The 21,696-nt window shown below is 45.4% G+C and overlaps 1 protein-coding gene across 3 annotated transcripts in view; it reads right to left on the bottom strand.

Annotated features, from left to right (window-relative positions):
* Window positions 1-4,147: 4,147 nt before the first annotated feature.
* Window positions 4,148-21,696, bottom strand: part of BASP1 (brain abundant membrane attached signal protein 1) — a 226,637-nt gene continuing 209,088 nt past the window's right edge. For all 3 annotated transcript variants that reach the window (XM_086965392.1, XM_086965391.1, XM_086965390.1), the window contains one exon: window positions 4,148-5,798. In XM_086965392.1, coding sequence (XP_086821518.1) covers window positions 5,072-5,788 — 717 coding nt within the window. In that variant the 5' untranslated portion in view covers window positions 5,789-5,798 and the 3' untranslated portion in view covers window positions 4,148-5,071. The remainder of the gene's footprint in view (window positions 5,799-21,696) is intronic.

The following is a 21,696-nucleotide window of genomic DNA, read 5'->3' as shown; positions in this document are numbered from 1 at the left end:
ACATTCAGGAGGAACACGTCGCTCACGCCACTGAAAAGATGATCCTTTACATCTCCAGGTAAACCACCTGAGGCGAAGGCACTTTTGAACTTGTGGAGCACTCAGCCCTTCCCTGTCCCCCCTCTCCCCTCCCCCCAAATTTGGTTGCTTCAAACAACACAGACCATTCGGCACCTTGGATTTTCGCGGGCTTACCTGTCGCCGGCTCTTGTTACTACCCCACTGTAGGGGTTTGTCACGGAGCAGCTCCTCATCAGTGCGGCTGCATCTTCCCAGTCTGTGTGCTATCTAAAAGACCACTGCTATCTAGACAGATTAACCTGGTCAACTGTGTAATCTCTGGGGAAACCACCAGAGGCGAAGGAACATGACTCTTGGGGGGTGGCACACACCATTTAAACCTGGTGGTGCACCCAGGGTCCCCCCTCCCTCTGATTGATCACTGCAAACCAAGCTGAACAATCTGATTCAGCCATCTTTTTCCAGTCTCAGCTGCCGCTGTCTCTCGGTACTCGTTTTGTGTTGTGTCTTCACCCCAATGCCATGATCCAAGTAAGAGTCCTTATTTTACCTATGCTTTGGCTTGTGGCCAAGGTTAATTTATGCTATGGCTCTTTCCCTGATGTACCAGATTGTAACTCCTGCCCTCCTAACATGATCTGCCCATGTGGTCCGACCCGAGTGTGCTTTCTGATGATGAACAAGCTGTCTCTATTCTATCGGGTATTGTGAATAACCTAGCTCACCGCTCACATCTGTTCCGTCTATCCCTTCGTCAAGAAAAGAGCTCCTCCAAATGTGTTTCAATGAAGCTCCTGATCATCTGACTCAGATTCTATACAGCCTTGGTGCCAACGTTGCACCCTAATAACTCAGCACAAACTCTTCTCGTCCTCACCTGTTAATTCAAACCAGTGACCGAGGCCTTGGATGACTGTCTCCCTGACCCAGCCCTTGGATGACCGTCTCCCTGACCTCAGTGTGTGAAAGCAAAGGTATGTGAGCTGGGATGAGGTTTAGGTTCTCAGTCACCCTAACGCCCCTTCAACAATGAAATCTTTCAGCTGTCTTTGAGTAAGTCAGGGATTCCACTGACCATGTTGCCCATTTACCTTTTCTCACTAGCTGCTCCACTGTCAGTAATATCAAGCAATATTTAATATCCTGCATCAAACAGTAGCAGAGAGGCTGAATGAAATTTCCCCAACCAACGCATGCAGTCTGATAAAGTTAAAGCATGCGAGTTACAACTATCACGTGAAATAACAAGGCTCCATAGGAAATCGTGAACTAGCCTCTAATTTCCACCAGTGTGCACTCTATGGAAAGGTGCCCTTGTGTAATCACTAAGAATGCCCTGATAAGTGGTCACGAAGTGTTTTCTGTGACCGCTATGAGTAAGTGAAAGCATTTCTGTGCAATAATAACCCCAATAACAATCAGTTAACACCGGTGTGGTTGCACCAGTGACATGCTGCACTACTTACCACCCATTCTACCCGTGTAACTTAGAACATCTGAAATGCCTTGCCTGAGCAGTAAATGTGTAACTAAAAGCTGTGACAACTGCAGAAGCCATGAAGCCCTATGCCTTCTCATTCCAGCATAAACAAGCCCCAAATTGAACCAGTGCATTTCCCGTCTAGAGCATGTGCAGGAATGTAAACCATGGAAACCATATATTAATTATTAATGCCAGGTTCCGGCGTCACATAATGCAACTAGCGTGCTTATTGACCGTTATGGGAGATTACGTTGTTTCACAATAGCGTGAAGTGGTGTGTTTCGAACATGTGAATACCAACTACGAATTCAGCTTTAATCCCTGCACTAAGCGACCAGTAGATAGGCAATATTCTTCTGTAGTTTTACAACAAGCAGCGTAGCTTCACAAGTATTACCCTCTAAGTAAGTGAGCTGGACTTCATTTCCCCTTCTTCATGGCTACCCTGCATTCACACTTTGTTGTCACTGGAACCAGATTAGTTGTGCCTGAAAGTTATGCCTGTTTAATTCATTGAGCTATGCATCAATCAGTTTCTTAGACAGTTTCACAGTTGGGAGAAAGGTAACAAGATCCCATGTAACTACATGTCAGCTCATTACCTGTCGCCCAAGCCATTCCTGTAGCTTAGGAAATGTTGAATAGTCTAAAGCGTCACACTTGTAGCAAGCAGTGTGGTGGTTTCTACCCCTGACTGTAATTGACCGCGCTGGCAGTGGCAATTAGTGAAGCAAGCTGCGGTGGCCTCCTGACGAGGGCCCTGGCACTTTTTCCCTTCCTACCAGTGTATGGTGTTAGAACACTTTACAACACACAACATTCCTAAATAGCTACAGTCAATCACGTGTTTAAAGCAGTGTCTAGGCAATGCTACCTAAGACAGACGACTACAAGGTGTAGTAGTCACAAGCCATCCTTACGGATGGGCAGTATAGCTTAGGAATACTTGGTCTAGAGAAGCACTAATAGGGAATTTAAACATAACTCCATGGATAGCGGTTCTCTATCACAATAACTGATTTCTGCCCAAAGAAAACCTTTTTGCAACAGTAGGATAAGGACAAACTGGGGAAATCGAAGCGCTCGAATCTATACTTTAGATTCATGCTGCTCTGTGCTGAAAGGTAATAGCTCAGTGTTCTAACCAAGCTTTTAATCTATAACTACAAGTAACACCAGGATCTCCTTGACAAAAGCAGTAGCCCGCTGACTTATTTACTGTAAAACGCCTAGTGCATGGTCTTGAGCAGGCATTAACCTTCTGCACTATCTCCTGGTCAGTCAAGAAATCCACCAGACAAAAACTCCGGCCCCTCTCCAAGCAGAGCATTAATCACCAGAATTATCTCGACTTTATGAAAGTTGCCTTAAATTACGGAGGCTGACAGCGGGGCACTGATGGGGCCAGCAATGTGTAAGGTCTATAGAACCGCAACAAGAAAGTGTGTTATCACCGTGGTATTATCATTGTAAGACCTGCAATCCGTACTGAGCTCCGGCTAATTAAATTACTTAACTCACTTGCCATTGGAAAAATCCCCATCCCCAACAACGGCCAAGACTTTGCCCTTGGGATGACAGACTAATTTGGTGAAACCTTGAGGGGTGGCTGCATTAAAGGCCTTACGACTCCCCCCCCCCCCCCCCCCCCCCGGTTTGTGACTGTCCCATACCCTGTCACATTTTTCTTTACTGGCATCACCCCCTCCAGGTTTTCTTGTAAATTAAAACTATCCTTCTGATACGCTTCAGCACGGACGCTGCAGGGCAGCGTGAGGGCCATCCTACCAGGTCACCCTAGGTATTGTACTGTGTCCCCAATCATCCTAGTTGCCTTTTAGGTCATGCTTGCGACCACACCCTTCTTTTTTTGATTGGCCCTTTGAATCCAAACTCCCTGGTTATTCACTTGCCTTTTTCTTGGCATGCTGTCGCACCCTGCCACTGCCGTGCCCTTTGTCTACCGCCTACGTGGGTGGTTAACCGCCCTTGTTCTAGGGTCGGCTGTGATGCCAGATTGGTGGTAATTCTCCCTCCATAGTAGGATAGCCTAGAACATGCATGCAATTGTGGATAATCAAAAGAAATACAAAAGGCAGAAGAGAATCGCATAATTTAAGGTTCCAATACCATGTCCTGTATCCAGTAAAGAGAGCACTTCCCGTAAGTCCAGAAGTTGAATATGCTGAAACACCATAACGCCTCATGAAGCCTAACCCTTCTACAAATAATTATATAGATTTGTTCTGCAGTACATGGTGGGGGGCATCCTGTCAAGACCAGAATTAAGATAGGCCCTACCAGTAAACCTATGTTTTGATTTGTCTAAGAGCTAAAGGATCATAGCTCTTCCTTACTATGCACTGGTATGCTGCAGTCGCGGTCTGTGTTATGCTCCTGAATCGAAGTTCGGCCATTTCACCACCCTGCGATACAGCTACACAAAACACAAACTCCCCTCATCTACTTCTGTTTTTTTAACCACAAATTGCGAGATCCGAACAACCTAAAAGAACTGGCAGACATTCAGTTTGCTCGTGTGATATTTTCTGATTAGAAACATTATTATGCCCTCCTTTAAACACCAAAAATGAATGCACAAAACAAACATGAAAGAAAAAAAACTGACAAATGATTGAAACATTATTTTATAATTTTCAACTTTTATTACTGTTGCACCATTTATACAATTACATATAATTTCAACGCATCCATTTTACAACTTTAGTTTTTTTTTTCCTTTATGTTTTTTTTTTCCAATGAGTGGCGTGTTGGTGTCCGTGACACAGAATGGAAGAGAGACTGGAACTGCAAAGAATGCAGGCTTTTTTTTTTAATCATTTTTCATTTTCACTGACCAAGAAACAGAACAACAGGTGCACCCAACCACGGACATGCATTAACTCATCATGAGAAATCTAGATAGGCTAGGTGGTGGGAAGAAAATGCTCATTTACTCCCAAAAATAGCTGGAGAAGGGAAACGATTTGGAGGGGGATTGGCACTCAGAAATAAAGTTTGGACGCTTAAAGTAGGTTGTATCTGAAGATTTGGCCATCATTCGCTGCATTTAACCAAACAAAGGTACAAAACAATGTGTTTGCAAAAAAAAAAAAAGGAAAATACTGCTCTCAAAGATCTGATTGCCTTGGCACAAGCCCAATGGGCAAAGTCAAAAACATCACTCCTGCAACAGTAAGGCAGAAGGGAAAACAAGGAAAAACATTGTTCTGATATAAAGGCGGAGTGCGTTAATGCTGCTGTTCAGAGTGGTAAAAATGTGGACTATTTTCAAACCTCTAACGCTAAATTCCACGATTTAATTAACGCTTTTATTAATTGGCAAAATTGGTAGACTGATTTTTTTCATAAAATTTTATGACAAAAATACAATTTGGCATTTTGTTTAAAGTATTGATGGGACATCCCATCTGGGCAAAACATAGGGTTATTTAAGATCGGAATCAAGTTTGTTAGTATAGCTGGAACAAAATTATAATTAAAAAAACATCATTGCAGGTCGTTGCTTTTTTTTTTTAAGTGGTTATCTCAAACAGACTGTCCGTTTTATTCTTGAACTGCTACGGTTTGATCCGAATTAGCCACTGCAACCTCCGGTGCTTTCACTTCTTCTGCTGTTCCCGCTGGCTCTGAGGCCTTGGGAGTAGAACTAGGTGCGTCTGTTGCTGGGGTCTCATTGGAAGTAGGGGCAGCCTCGTTGCTGCAAGGTTTTGAGTCTGAAGCTGGGGCCGCTTCACTTTTGGCTTCTTGCGCCGCCGGTGCTGAGGGGGCCTCAGTCTTTTTGGCCTCTCCTTCATCTTTGCTCTTTTCTTCCGCTTTGCTGGCAGCGGCGACTTCCGGAAGCTGGGAAGCTTTTGCATCGCCGCTGGGCTCTGGGGCTTTGGCCGCCTCACCACTGGGGGCTGCAGCGGAGGCAGGCGCCGGCTCCTCCGGCTTCGTCGCCTGGGGCTCGGGCTTCGGGGCCTTCGGTGCCTCGGCTTTGGCTTCTTTCTTCTCCGGCTCAGATTTTTGAGTGTCCCCTTGACCCGCTGCCTCTTTCTCGCCTTCTTTGACTTCTGCTTTATGATCGGTTGCCTGGGAATCTTTATCATTTTTCTCCTCCTTGTTTTCCTTGGCGTCTGCATTTTCTACCGGAGGCTGGGCCTCCTCGTTCGCCTTGGGGGCCTCGCCTTCTTCAGTGGCTGCCCCATCAGCCTTCTTGTCCTTCGTTTTGTCATCACTCACGTTGTACCCCTTCTTCTTCTTGCTTAGCTTGCCTCCCATTTCTGGCGCTCTGGAAAGGAAGAAGTCAGATGTTACCCAGGATATATTATAGATTTGAAAGAAATCAAATATTTTAAAACACTGCCAAAAGGGAAACAGTTCAATAGTTAAGATTAGAAAACAACAGGAGCGAACATTCTTTGTGGGCCACACCTTCTAAAGAAGTATATCAAGAAATCCCCAATTGAAGTAATTTGTTCAAAAGTAGGCTGGGCCCTGTAAAATCTGCCCAATGAATGCCTCACAATTTTTTTAAAGCTAGATGGTAGCATGCTTTGACAACCAAGTTATACTTCATGTTACATGGCTGCGTCACATGCTAACTTGCAAGAGTCACAAAACCTCTTGTACGAACAGGGCTCTAACTTGATGTACCTTATTACAATAGGTTAGCTAATCCGTCTTCAGTAAAAATATCTAGAACTTGGTCAGGACAGAAGGCTGCTTGTGCTTGGCACCTTCTACACATACATTTGACAATCATCTATGTCAGGCTGATGCCCGCCAGCATGGCGCTAATCCATGTTAAGGCGCTTGCTAGTGATGGGGTAACAGAGTGGTGTGGTTCAAGAGGTTATACATTTATCCTGTGTCCACAAAGCAGATTTTCCAGTGCTGTGGAGGTGCATGTTTATGCAGAGTTTGTTGGTCAGGTTTTTATGAACCTTAACTCGTGCACACTAATCATATTCTTTGGGTGGGGTGTTGCCTTTATGTATGACTCATATAGGGTTCAGGTGCAAATTTATGGGCTTCAATTCCAAATATGCTACACTTAAACAAAACTGCAAATTCTAAGCATAATAGTTTATTTTTTTCATAAGAATTTCTAGTTTTATGCACGGTTGCCAACTAGCTTCGCATAGCCTGAACCCCGTCAGACTATAATTTTATTTAGCCAACAGTACTCTGGGACTTGCAGACAAAAACAAATAAGAAGAAATTATTACAGGCCTTAGGGATCCAGAGTTCTGTTTGCTAGAAAACTAACTCTGGTGGAAGGTGTTTCTGGTAACACCGGTTTGAGTTGGCACATCTCGTTTATATTCAGAGTATAATACCCAGTGCCACTTGTTTGCAACTTTACAAAGCAGGAACTAGACTTGATGGGCAGGGCCAGTGGAATTATGCAGAAACGGCAGACCACATGATGTGGCTGGGTTGACTATATTATGCAGCAAGAAATAGCAAGTTATGAAACATAAGGGGACATTGCAAACATTTTTCACTGTTTTGTCATTCTAACACATTTCAATACGGTCTGGGAAAACTTTTCATCTCATTATAGCACTTTATCACTTGCATTCTGCAATTCTCAACTGAAAGGTTAGCAGGCAACTTTTGCAAAGGGTCTGCTCTGTGCAACCCACATTGTGGCACGATATTTAGTCACGTGTGATGATTTTGAGCTAGAAACATTTAGTTTATTTAAGAAATCTGAAATGTTTGCAGCAGATGCTAGCTTATGTGACCCGTGTTGTAAACATTATGAGAAACAGGCTGCAACCCCAGAATCACTCAATTACAGTGGCTGTAACCGATGGTTCACTGAGCACTTTACAAATGAAAACATTAGATGGTATAAGAGTGATACATGCATGTAAGCGTGAAATTTAAACTTTAACAGTGTACTAAATGCACAGCACCGGATATATGCAATCTCTTAGTCGTTTGCACTTGCCTTCCTGTTTACCCTGTAGTTCACAGCAAAGATGCGTGAATGTGCCCTTCCTGTGTTTAATCATTCATTTGCCACTCTTCTCCAGTCTAGGTCTTACATACCGTTCTGCAGTGTTGCATTTTTAGTTCGGTTTTCTGTATTTGCACAGTTGCATTTTCTGTTTCTCTGAAAAGGGCATTGTTTAAAAGACAATGTCCTACGAATCCAAGTTCCTTTACTTCCCAGATTTCTTAGTTAATGTGATACTTTGACCACAAACAGCACAATGGCTGGTTTCGATGCAGAGGTGAAAGTGAGTTCATTTTATCAGCTGGAACCTCTATTCTTCTTGCTGCGAGAACACTAATGTTGCAAAATTAGAATATGCTCATCGGTTAACCGTTCATCCAAATGGCAACAGAAAGAAGTATATACCACAAGTAAGACACTGGAAACGCGTATTAAAAGTTACCCACTCTGAGTGAGCAGGTCCACATTACACTTGCTCGAGTGGCTTAGTTAGCCACAGGAGAAGTCTGTGTTGCTTTTGTTCACGTTTGACGGCCTCATTCGTTTTCGAAATTTAAGGGGACAACAGTTGCATAAAATAGAAAGTGAATTGTGGATGTAGGCCCATGGCTATATTCCATGGCCTAAGTTTGGAAATATACATCGATGTTTGTGTCTGCGCCTACTGGGCACCTACTTTGCCCCCACCACGCGGTGCCCAGCAACCTAAAAAGAAATCAATCATCAATGCTGTTAGCAACAAGCTCAACAAAGAATAAACAACAAAGTGTTTATTTAGTATATAGTATGGCGTTCCTGCCTTTCAACATCACTTAGAAGGTGGAGGTTAGATCTTGTTAAATGCCACAATCTTGTGGACTAGATTTAGGTGTTGTTTTACAGCATCGAATGGCACTGTAAAGCCACACTAGAGCACTTGCCGGTAGAGGTGGACATGGTAAGAGGAGGGATGTAAAAATGGAGCATCCATGTCAGTGTTCTGTAGAACCAACTTGCTGCGAAGCCTGGTGAAGAAGTGATGAAGAAGTGATGAAGAAGTGCTGTATTTAAGCCTACACTGCATGACAAGTGCCAAGATATTCTTCAATGATCCATTCCTAAAGCTCTGGATGACAACCCACTTTCTGTAATTGCAGGAGAAGTACAGCGTGTGCCACAAACTTGACAACTTTTTTTATGGAAAAACAAAGTACAATCAATTGTAGACGTGTACATTCAATAAAACAAAAAGGACACATCCAACTCCTAAGTGTTTGTCAGTGTTGCTTTTCCCCAGCTGACCTATTTCCTTTTGCACTTGCCTCGCATAGCCCACACTAATCATTCTTTATGCAATCCACTCAAAAGTCTCACTGGTTTCTCAACAAAGAGCCTCCTCTTCCAGTGTGACTCAGTCTCTTACGTGCACATGCCATCTCAGCAAAACTAGTTTTCTGGCTCACTATAGTCATTCTCTGTTACCCAAGTATTGTTTGCTCAACAAAATTGTATTATCTATAACACGCAAGACTAATGCAAATGTATTTTTAATGCAATTCACAATGATGGCTATAGTCTACAGAACACGTGCCTCGCAAGACGTTTTAGGCATTGCTGTTGCCAGGCGGCTGACCAACTACCTGAGCTTAGCAAGCAGCAAGTGCTCACCTCCAATGCAAAATACCTTTAAACTTCAGGCAACCAAGAGAACTTAGCACTCTCTAGAAAAAGGAACAACTAGAAAACGTACAGCCAAACTAGAGTGGGCACTTCGGGTTAAGTGAGAGGCAGAATATTAAATTATTAAATGAAGATTTGTAATGTAAAATGGTCCTAAAGAGAGCTTTCTAGGTGTATCTCACAGGGAGGCTGGACCCATAAACAAAACCATGAGTAGTAGGTGTCCGTTTCTTGCTGTACTACAAAGAAGACAAAAAGTGAAGTAGCACAGGCTGATCAACGTCACCTACCCTTCAAAGACGACTAAGTGGTGGTAGCGCAATTATAAACTTCCATTGAGGACAAGGATTTAAAAGACTTGACTGATGCTTGATTTTGCCCAACGGCACTGAATTCTTCTAGGTTCATCGAAATGGGGAGCTGTGGGAGACTGTGTTGGGGCACTGATTTCACTATCACTCCTGACCATTCACTTCTAACTATATAAGCTGGAAAATCTTGGGCTTCACGGTTCTGTGCTAAAAAGGATGGAATACTTCCTTACTGCAGTCTCAGAGGCGATGGTCCGCCCTCCACCCTAATTGCTGCCCATGAAGTCTCAAGTAGTGATGCTGGGTGTCCTTTCTTCTTCAAGGTTTGCACACTCCCACTCAAATAAACTCAGTCTTGTACACTTTTTTTTAACTATGCTCATCATTTACAGCTGTTAAAACTGATCAACTTTTAGTCATGAGCATGGCTTCCGGGCCAGCAGGACAAAAGCACAAGGCTCATCACCTTCAACGGTGACAAGAGTAAATAACCTAGTAGTCATCATGGATACACACTTAAGCCTTCCACGCCAAGTTTCAAAGGCATTAAAAACTGTTTTCTTTATTTTTTGACTGTTACATGGATTTTACCATCAGTGACAGTACATCTCTGGTGTACGGTCTGCATTTGTTAAAATAACAAACAGCTCCTAAACAAATGCTGCAAATATTGATAAATCAACTTTATTAAAAAAATAAAAAGCACTGCTGCATACCTTCTGTTATGTTTTCTAATTAATAAGTGTAATTGTTCCCAACTTACACTTCTTTTGTGAATGGAGAACTGTTATAATGTCATAATGTGCATATATTTTATTCTATTGCATTATTTACCCCACATTTGGTTATGTTTCCCTTCTCGCGGTTGTCCTATTGGTTATTTTACTTCCCTTCTTTCCCTGCCTACTTGTTAACCTTTACAGTATTTTGAGAATTTAAGAGGAACGAGCTGACAAGGGTTGGAGAGGTTGATAGGTGTTCTTATGAATAAATGCAGATTTCTCGTCAGTCTGTAAACTTGTGTTTATGACACCTTCTGTAGCCCTGCGTAAACCTCTGTGGCTATGCACTGCTGCATGTTGTGTTTGAGGCTAACGTGCCTCTTAATGTGGATAGACCACAATGGTGCCATTGTTAATTTTGAACAATTAAGGCCATAGGGTGGCATTTGGGCAATTGTGGATGGGTGAATGTGCATGATTGTGGAGAACGGAATGGGTGAGTGAGCAGCAGTGGCGTGAATGGATGAATACTGTGGTAAATGCTTCTATGTATTTTCCTTCTCTCCACTTTATGAGAATGTCCTGTGACATCATGGAATGTTGGTGTGCCTCTCTGTGTAAAGATTGTCAGTTGGTCATCTGAGGCTGAGGAGCTGGTAGCTCTCTCCTGGTGGGGTTTCTCCCTGTTACTTACTATCCTGTAACCTGCCACCTAACTACCTGTCAATAAAGAGGGATCTTCCACTACACCTGGACTACGCATCATTGTTTGTGTACCACAGTTTGGCGACGTTTTGAAGCTGATGAATCTACGTGTCAACCAAGAACAAGTGTCTACTTAAGGACTAAGCAATTTAAAAGAAGGAACCTGAACCTAAATTCAAAGGTAACGCCCAGCTAACCCCACCAGTGTCCTTTCCATCTTGGACAGCCTCCACCCTGGGCGTCTGTTTTGTGAAGGAGCTAACTGCTGATCTACTGTCATCTGGAGATTGTCTGCCTCCAGCTTCAAAAGCGAGTGTGACCCAGCTGGCCTGATCAACCTGTTGTGTCTCTGTTGCTTTTACAACTTGACAGTTCGCCCTTTTTGCATCTTCTGTGGATCAGGTGAAATCTGTGTTCTCCCACAGTATGGGCATGTTTTACCCTGTGAGCGCCTGCTGTGTCTGCTTTCACTGAGTTGCTCCGGCGCTGGCAGTGTCTCTCCTTCTCAACAGCCATCATCTGTGATGTTTGCTCGCAGTGTACCTACTTCTATGGCAATGTGTGTCTTGCCAAGAAAGTGAAGTTTTCCCTGCTTTCCTGCGACTGCGACCAAATTGAGCACTTTACCTCGAGTGCGAGCTGACGCTCATCTTTGTGCCAATTTTTCTGTGAATTTTATTTAACTGTGACTGGGGGACATTTTAACTTGTTTTTATGCACTCGCAGAGTAATTATCCTCATAGCAGTTGAACCGCCGCATTTCAAACAAGCCACGAGCCCTTACGCGCACAACCTTACCGGTCCCGTGTTGCTGGCATCTTTTCTTCTGTGACGTCTTCCCACTTGCCAGCTGCTCTACGACATTGTACAGCACGTCTAGTCCGTGAGCCATTCGGCACAGACGTGACCGCGTGCCTCCATTTTGTTTCCTGTCAGAGCGCAAGTCTTTTCAAGTGTGCGTCCTGTCCTGCGAGTCTTTGCAGGAGTGAGTCTGGTGCTTAGAGCCTCCACACCATAGCGGACTCCATTTCTGCGGCAAGTCGAAGGTCAGCAATGAACTGTTTTCTCCACTTCACAGTCGCACTGCGCATTGTAACACTTCGAGCCTTCGTTGGTGTTTGAACACTTCAAGCCTTTGTTGGTGTTTGAACACTTCAAGCCTTCGTTTCTTTCCGAATTTATTTTTTCATTGCACTGTGCATTTGGTCATTCCCATTATTAGGAGAAGACGTATATGGTTTATTTTGCATCGCACTGTGCTCTTGGTCATTGTCATTATTAGGAGAAGACGTATGTGGGAACTCGGGTGTGACACCTGAGCTCAAGCTTGCCGTTTGCATTTTTTGGTGTTGCTTGTCACTGCCTGGAGCAATCTATGAGGATCTCGGGTGAGAAATCGCTCACCGGAGCTAATGTCTTTTGTTTTTATCATTCCCTATGCTTCAACTTATTTGTTTTTCACTGTATGTTGTGGGTTGGTGTGTGTGTTGAGCATGATGGCTTATTATTTTTACCTTTGGGGGGTTGTTGTATGTCAGTGCTTGTTTTATGCTGTACCCTGCCTTTGTGAGTTTGGGTTGGGATCCTAAGGCAATGTTTTAACCCTACAGTGTACCCTTATTTAGGGGAGGGTCTGTGGCCAGTCAATGCCATATCTTGTAACTAGGGTGATGTTGTACCTTATGGTGTACCCTGTATATTTATTTATAGGGGACGTTTGGTCTCACAGGGTGGGTATCCTGTGTGTCACCCTGCTTGTGCAGTTAGGGTGTTTGTGTCTCATCTTACCCCATCCATGTACTTAGGGTTAGTATTTATGGTGTACCCTTACTTAGGGGAGGTTGTGGGGTTGTGGTGCCAGTCAGTGCCTACATGTGGTTTCTTAGGGTCTTGTCGTTACTCTTTGGAGAAGTTACGTTTTATTTGGGGAGGTTGTCTGCATGTAGCTATTTTTCTCCAAAGTTTCAAAGATTAGTTTTCTTTGTGTACCCTTTTCTGGGGAAGGTGGTGTGCGTTGTCAGCGCCGCCACTTAGTGATGTTATCTTGAATAATTCCTACATTGTTCAATGGTGTACCCTTTTGTTTGGGGAGGAGTTGCATCACTCTATGTGGGTTGTCGGGGTGCGTTGTCAGCGCTACCTCTTGGTGTAGTTGTGCCACTTTTGCGTGGCCACTGTCTATTTTGTTCCAGGGGTGTTATGTTCCTCTGGTGTACCCTTTCCTGGGGAGTTGTTTTGTTCCACGGTTTTAAGGTTGCCTTTCTATGTGTACCCTTTATGGGGAGGTTGTTAGTGCACGTCATGCACTAGTCTCTTTTGCAAGGCATTCCTTTTTCTGTAGGTTGCTATGTTCATCTTTTTGTGCTTATTTCCATCTGCACTGATTTTGTGATTATGTTGTTACACCCTGCTTGATTTGCCAGGATCGCTACCTTGTTTTATTAAGGAGGGTGGATGGGCATGTTATATAATTTGCATTTAGTTTATCTGTGCATCTTATGTTTATCTTTCTACATGCCTCTTTTTGTTGTCCTTTGTTTCTGCTTTCTTGCTTGAGTTTCCTGCTTTTCAATATGTCCCTTTGATTCGCTTTTGTGTCTACAGTCTCCTCTGAATCCTTCTGCTCCGTCTTAACTTCTTTCTTGCTGTTGTTTGTTAACGGAAGAGGATGTGTGGTAAATGCTTCTATGTATTTTCCCTCTCTCCACTTTATGAGAATGTCCTGTGACATCATGGAATGTTGGTGTGCCTCTCTGTGTAAAGATTGTCAGTTGGTCATCTGAGGCTGAGGAGCTGGTAGCTCTCTCCTGGTGGGGTTTCTCCCTGTTACTTACTATCCTGTAACCTGCCACCTAACTACCTGTCAATAAAGAGGGATCTTCCACTACACCTGGACTACGCATCCTTGTTTGTGTACCACAAATACCCTCCTCTAATCAACACAACTGGGGATGAGTGAGACCATCCCTGGTCTCACTCATCTTATTGATTTGTGTATCGATCCAAATATGCATCAATTCGCCCAGCTTTCTGGCGAAGGATGCCAACATCCACTCACCCAACCATTCAGAATTGCACTCACTCATCCACGTATCACTTTATTCACATACCCACCCAGCCACTTACCCGTTTGTCTGGCCATGCACTCACTAATCCAATCACCTACTGTGCCACTCATTTTGGCATTCCGTTCCTCAACAATCCACACAACCACATGCACACAAAGTCACAAATCGAAACATTATTTATTTTAAAAAGCCATTTAGAAGTCACAGAATAAAAGTACAAACGTGAGCAGCAACAACAGCTCATACTTGCTCTCGGCATTACCAGGACACCTGCCATTTTACACAGATTATTTGTGCTCTTTAAACTAAAATCTCAGCTACTTCTAAAACTAAAGCCGCAACTGCATCTTCAGGGTGAGGGCGAATCTCGAACCCAACAGTATTTACGAAGCACAAAACTAAGGAAAACCCTGCCGTGGCCAGTTCCAGGATACTTTACTTAAAGTAGACGATAAGCCTTAAGGGAATGCAGTTGCATCGCATTAATGGGGTTGCACCCTCTGAAGAGCTTTCCTATTATAATGCAAGGTTACAGTAACTGCCTAACAAAGGAGCGCCATTGTGGAGTCAACCTTGTGTAATGGGAATTGTACCACATACAGGGTTGCATTCTCAGAGTCAAAAAGAAATCACCGAGTTGGACCCCCTTGCAAAGGTATCTTCTGGAGGGGGGAGTGAATTATGGGTTTGAGCTACCATTTCACACACGTGGGTATGAACATGCATTGTATTAATTTAAACACAAATGCCACTGAGCTCTTTTGGCTTCATCCGTTATGTTTTACAGGTGTTATTCCTTGCAGAATACCATTTTGATGCCCAAGCATTGCTAACTGGCCGCTCCCAGCATACACCTGCTGAATTCCCCCAATGGCCGAGTCAGGTTAGTCATCTGGTCACTAGTCTGAACCCCCTTCAGTGAATGGCAGATGACCCCGGACATTCAGAAATAAGCCCTACGAAGCCAAAGTGCAGTTAATAGAGAACACCACAGGCTCAAATGCATATTCTGCTGCCACAATTATGCAATAAAATATATCAAATGTATATCTTCGATTCTTTCTATATGCCAGCTCTGGCGAGTTTTTCTCCTTTAGATACACACAGATAAACACAGATACAGTACTATGCAATCCAACTTCCTGTAATGGTTCAGGCAGAAAATGGCTTAAGCAGCATTAACCCTTTCGCTGGGGCGGCTAATCCGCCGCAGCCCTAAAAGGGCGGGGCGGCCGCGCGGAGGCCGCATGCTGGTGACAGAACCGCTCCGTCACCAGCCACGGTTGAGCTGTGCTCGTGACGGAGCGGTTCCGTCATGGCCCGCCCCGCTCAATAGAACGCGCCGCGCAGGCGCGAAATCAGTGCCGCGCAGGCGCGGTGGCCGGGCCATGACTGAACCGCTCCGTCATCAGCACAGCCCAGCCGCAGCTGATGACGGAGCGGTTCCGTCATCAGCATGGAACGAGTTAAGTAAAGAGAAGAAAACAAGTTACTTACCTGTAACTTTGGTTCCCCAGTATTGGTAACTTTCATAGATTCCCATGCTTTGTATCATTCCCCGTCGTCTGAATGGGAGCCTCGGTAAATAAAGAAATAACATAATCATAGAAACAAAAGAGAAATTAGGCCTAGGCCTCCTCTCATTTTGTAGCATATCACTCTTTTTGTGTAAAAGAGCCCAAACTTTCCGCAAGGACCAATCAGAACAGCCTCACCCCTTGGAACCTTCCTGAGAGAGCTCAGAATCTCAGATTTTCGTAGCCGTTGTGCAAACAGCCACCATCTCAGTAAAAAGGCCGAGCTTTCCCCAGGGAGGTGGGTGGGCGCATGGGAATCTATGAAAGTTACCAATACTGGGGAACCAAAGTTACAGGTAAGTAACTTGTTTTCTTACCCCAGTATTGGAACTTTCATAGATTCCCATGCTTTGTATCAGAATAGCTAGCAGTAAATCACCAAAGCACATTTTGTAAGATACAGGCATCACATAACCATATGACAATACCTATAGCATACTTTGCTAAATTGTAACCAAGAGATAAAAACATTGCTGACACCAAAAAAATTTGCTTACCAGGATGGAGGGATTGTAGGGAAAGCTCACCTCTCAATGAAAAAGATTCCTAAGGACTGCTTGACCAACAACAGCGTCGTCTCGTCCTGCAGACTCCAGGCAGTAGTGCTTCGTGAAGGTATGTGTACTGCTCCACGTTGCTGCCCTGCATATGTCTCGATGGCGATTCCAGAGAAAAGAGCCACAGACCTTGTGGAATGTGCACAGACTTTCCTGTCCAGAGGCTTGCCCGCCTCCTGACGGCAGAATTGAATCGCACTGGAGATCCAGCGGGAAATGCCACACTTTGCCAAAGGAAACCCCTTCCGTGGTGCACTGTAGGACACAAACAATTGGGATGATTTTCGAAAGGGCCGTGTGCGTTCTAAGTAGAATTTCAAGTATCTTTGAACGTCCAAAGAATGTAATGTGCATTCCGCAGGCGTAGAAGGGCGCGGAAAGAAAGACTTTAGGATCAAGGGTTCATTTAAGTGAACTCAGACGGCACCTTCGGAATACATTTTGGATTGGTGCGAAGGATAAGCACATCCTTTTTGAATTGAAGGAATGGATCCACTATGGAGAGGGCTTGAAGCTCACTAACTCTTCTAGCTGATGTTAGCGCCAAGAGTAGGGCCAGTTTCCAAGACAGGAATTTCAAGTCCGCCTTGTGAACCGGCTCAAACTGAGCTTTCATGAGTTGAGCCAGCACATGGTTGAGCTGCCAAACTGGCGGAGGAGGGCAAACTGGAGGGTACATCCGAAACAAGTCTTTCAAAAATTGTTTAACAATCCTAGAGGACCATAAGGACGGGCCTGAAGAGGTGCGTCGAAACCTCGATCTGGCTGCAAGATGTACCTTTACAGAAGAATGTGCCAACCCAGATTTAGCCAATGATAGTAGATATGGCAAAAGTTGATGAGGCAGGGATTTGTAAGGATGGAGACCCTGTCTTTGACACCACAGGCAGAATCTCTTCCACTTTGCCTTGTATGTTTTATTAGTGCTTGAGCATGGGACAAAACTTCTCTACACTCCTTGGGGAGATTCAGATGACTGAATTCTCTGTGTTCAGGAGCCACGCTGTCAAGTTCAGCGACTTCGGATCCGGATGGAACACCTGCACCTCATCCCTCGATAATAGGGACAGAATCTGTTGCAAGCTAATTGGATGATCCTGGGAGAGTAGAAGGAGTTCTGTGTACCAGAACTGGTGGGGCCACGCCGGCGCAATGAGAATCATCTTGCATGGCTCCGCTTTCATCTTCCTGAGTACTCGTGGAATGAGGGGAATTGGCGGAAAAGCGCAAAAGAATGCGCTGTACCAGGCAATCGAAAGGGCGTTTCCCAGAGATCCCAGATGGTGAACTTTGCTTGCGTAAAACCGGCATTTGGCGTTCACCGGAGACCCAAAGGGGTCTATGGTTGGGGTTCCCCAGACCGAGAACACACTCTCCAGAGTGGACAGATTCAATTCCCATTCGTGATTCACCTCCGTCTGGCGACTCAGGGCATCCGCTGTGACATTGAGAAAACCTGCCAGGTGTTCGGCCTGCAGATTGATCTTGTGAAGAATCGCATAATCCCAGATTCTCTGGGGTTCTTTGGACAGAGTTTGTGATCTTGTTCCTCCTTGTTTGTTGAGGTAGTGCATGGCCGTCGTATTGTCTGTCCAGACCAGCACTGTTCGATTCTGAACTCTGGGAAGGAAGGCCTGCAAAGCCAACCGAATGGCTGTCCGCTCCAACAAGTTTATATGGCACTGGTGTTGATCTGGACTCCAGGGCCCGAGCTCTGAGCACTGCTCGCCAGCCTTCTAAAGGAGGCATCCGTGGTCATGATCAGGGGAGACGGAGAAATCCTGAATGTCAGACCTTCTGCGATATTGTCTTTTACTAGCCACCACTCGCATGCCTCTCTCATTCTGGCGTCACAAACACCTTGTCGTTGAAAGAGCCCTCTGCTTTACACCATTGTTTATCTAGCTCTTCCTACAGAGGACGCATTCGCAGCCTACAATGCGGTATTAATGGTATGCAGGATGACATCGACCCGAGCAGGGAATTGTAGAGTCGGACTGAAAGGCATTTCTTTTTCAGCACCTGGCGAGCAGAGACTATCAATTTTTGTTGACGTTCTTCTGACGGACGAGCTGTGCAACGCTCTGTGTCTAAAATGGCCCCAAGGAATCTTGTGGACCTGGAGGGTTGCAGAACTGACTTGATCTTGTTGAGCTGAAGGCCCAGGTGACTGAACAACTGGATGCAAGTTGACACGGCTTGAGAAGTTTCCTTGAAAGATGGAGCCTTGACGAGCCAGTAGTCCAAGTAGGGGAAAACTTCCAGGGTTTGTTTTCGTAGAAAAGCCGCTACTGGTGCGAACACTTTGGTGAATACCCGTGGTGCAGACCGAAGGCCAAACGGAAGCACCTTGAATTGGAAATGGCTCTTGCCTACTGTGAAGCAAAGATATGGTCTGTGAGCTGGGTGTATCGGTATGTGGAAGTACGCATCTTCCAAATCCAGAGACGTCTAATAGTCGCTTGGGTTCAAAAGAGGAAGAATATCTTGGAGAGTAACCATCCTGAAAGAAAGTTTGATTAGATAAGTGTAGAGCTCTCGTAGGTCTAATATGGGGCGCCAAGTGTCTGCCCTCTTCCGAAACAGGAAGAACCTGGAATAAAAGCCTCTGCCCCTCTGAGAGAGAGGTACCGGCTATATTGCCCCCTTAATACACAATTGGTAGGCTTCGAGATGTAACCGTCCCAGATGTTTTGTGCGGTTGGCGCCAGGAGCTCTTGTTGGAGGAAGATCTTGGAATTCCAACGTATGGCCACTCTGAACAATATTCAGGACCCACTGGTCCGATGTTATTCTCTTCCAGCTGGTCAGACAAAAAGATATCCTGCCCCCCACTGATGTTACTGGGAGGGGAGGAACAGTAGTAAGAGCCAGGAGGCCGCTATTGCCTCTTGGCATTGTCGCGTCCCTGGCGGTTCTGACGCCCTCGCTGAGGTTGGCAAGAGAAAGACGCCGATTGTCCCTGGCGTATATTCGAATATTGGTTCTTATAAGACTGCGAGGAATACCTTTGCTGGGTGTTGCCACTATAAGAAGAGAAGCCTCTGCCGCGTGCACCTCTGAATGGCACCTTTCGATAGTTCAGTGATCCCAATGACTTCGCCGTGTCAGTACCCTTTTTTATACTTTGCAGGGCATCATCAACATGCTTACCGAAAAGCATCTCACCATCAAATGGGAGGTCCAGGATCTTATTTTGGACCTCCTGTCGAAACCAGGTGGCTCTCAACCAGCCCTGACGGCGTAACACTGCTGACTATGTTAAGGCACGAATAGCCGTTGAAGCTATATCCATAGCACAATCAATTACTACGGAGGATGATTTTTCTCCATCAGAACTCTCTTGGCCTCTTCCCTCGCGGAGTCTGGCAGTTGTTCCACAAATGGCTCCAAGTCACACCACATCTGGCGATCGTATCTGCATAGAATGGCTAGAGCATTTGCTGCTCGGACAACCAAGCTGGCCATGGAAGAAAACCTCTTCACCACGTCATCCAATCGTCTACCGTCCTTCTCCGGAGGTGTAGTCAAAGGCGTTGAAGGGTTCTTGGATTTGCTTTGCGCGGTCTGCGAGATCGCAGAATCAGGTTTAGGCTGTCCAAGAAGACAAACAGGACTGCCATCCGGAGCCTTATATTTCTTCTCCAGCCGGGGAAGAACAGGGATAACAGTGGCCGGATTCTGCATGATCTTGATCCCTTCCTCCCACACATGTTCAATTATGGGAATGGATAGGACTGATTTTCTGTATTGTTTGAAATCATACAGGAAACATTCAGACTGCTCCCTTGTAATTGGCAGTCCGAACCTCTTCGATGCTCTCTCCATTAGGTTATGAAACCCTCCTATATCGACTGGCGGTGATACGGACTTATCTCGACCAGGATCCTGTAGTCCACTGTCACCGGGATCAAAGTCTGGGTCCTGCAATGGATCAGTCAATGGATCGACCTGTACTTCCTCATCGGACGAGGTATCCTGCAGAATGGTATTAGCTTGCTCGGGCGGGGTCCGGTGTCCGTGAGAGGACCGCTGGTATGACCACTGGTGGTGTCAGAGGAACCACCTGTGAAGGAGGAACTACAACAGCCGATTGTGCCTGCTGCAGCACCGGAGCTGGAGGTTGTGCATGCTGTACTGAAGGTTCGGACGGAAACCTGGTTTTGTAGTCCTGCAGCATCATCTGTAGATCAGAGACTAGAGAGGCCGGCATGGCCACCATGTCCTGTCCCAAACTTGGAGGACGTCTCTCCTGAGGAGCATAGTGATGCACCTGTTGGTCATATGAATGTTCATAGTATTCCTCCGCGTCAGTCTCTTGTAATTTTAGATTTAAATCTGAGGGACTGTAGGCATCCCCATAATGGCCTCCATCTTCCTCCTCCTCATCATCATCCGACTCGTCATCCAGAAGCATTGTTGGTGGAAAAGACGAAACACTTCTAGGAGACGTCATTTCAGGTGTAATTTTCAGCTTCTGTATTGAAAATTGCAGTTTCTGACCCGTCGACGGCCTAGACGGTGTCGTCGTCTGTGTGGCAGTCGTCGACGGAATCGTCGATGGATTAGTCGACGGCATACTGGACTTAGTCTACGGAGTCTTTATCGTCATCGACGGTATCATCGTCGACGGTGCAATCGTCGAACTCGTCGTCATCACCATCAGTGTCGTCGAAGTCGTTGTTGTCGTCGACGACGAGGCCGTCAACAGCACCTTCCCTGACACCATCATCGACGACGAGGAAGTAGTCATGGTCGACGAACCAGGTACCTTAAACGACGACTGAGTCATCGACGTCGATGCCGTTACCGACGACAGTCCTGTCGACTGAGCCAAGGAAACAGCGGAAGCCTTAAGTGAAGTAATCGTCGTCGACGTACCTGTTTTTGTCGTCGACGGACGCCGTTTTCTCTCAGACATGGTCCCTGGAATGACTGCAGAGTATTTTTCAACTGTTTTTTCCTTTTTGGACGGAGGAGAAGTGATAGAAACCTTCCTTTTGTCCTTAGTGGCCGTCACCAATCCAGCTGCCTGTCCCAGCCTCTCCTTTTCACTTCCGTGAGGAGATTTAATGGGACTAGCCCTCTCAGACCTGTCAGAGATCTTCTGAGGGGCCTTGAGAGGGGGCTCAGCCGAAGAAGGAGACCTACCCCTCTTCTTGGATCTCCGAGATGAAGACAGATGTTGAATCTTCTTCATCCGATGAGAGCACCTCCTTCCGAGTCTTCATCTTCTGAAGCCAAGTCAATAGTCGGCCTTCCCTGTCTCGCAACGCTTTGGGAGAGAAGGTTCTACAAATCTTGCAGTCTGTGGCCTTGTGGTCCGGGTATAAGCAATAAATACAGCTTTCATGCTTATCTTCAACAAAAAGCCTCTTTTTCCCACAAGACGCACAGGACCTGAATAAGGCCTTCTTCTCCTTGTCAGACATATTTTGTTTGTAGATGAAAAGTTGAAGAAAAAAGTAGAATGAAATGAAAAACTGAGCAGAGCTCAGTGGAGACTCCCTAGCACTACGTGCAGTAGAAAAATCTGAGACTGAGCTCTCTCAGGAAGGTTCCAAGGGGTGAGGATGTTCTAATTGGTCCTTGAGGAAAGTTTGGGCTCTTTTACACAAA

This window comes from Lissotriton vulgaris, chromosome 4_1 (assembly GCF_964263255.1).
Source record: "Lissotriton vulgaris chromosome 4_1, aLisVul1.2, whole genome shotgun sequence".
NCBI classification, from domain to species: domain Eukaryota; kingdom Metazoa; phylum Chordata; class Amphibia; order Caudata; family Salamandridae; genus Lissotriton; species Lissotriton vulgaris.
This window is presented reverse-complemented; position numbering and strand designations above follow the sequence as displayed.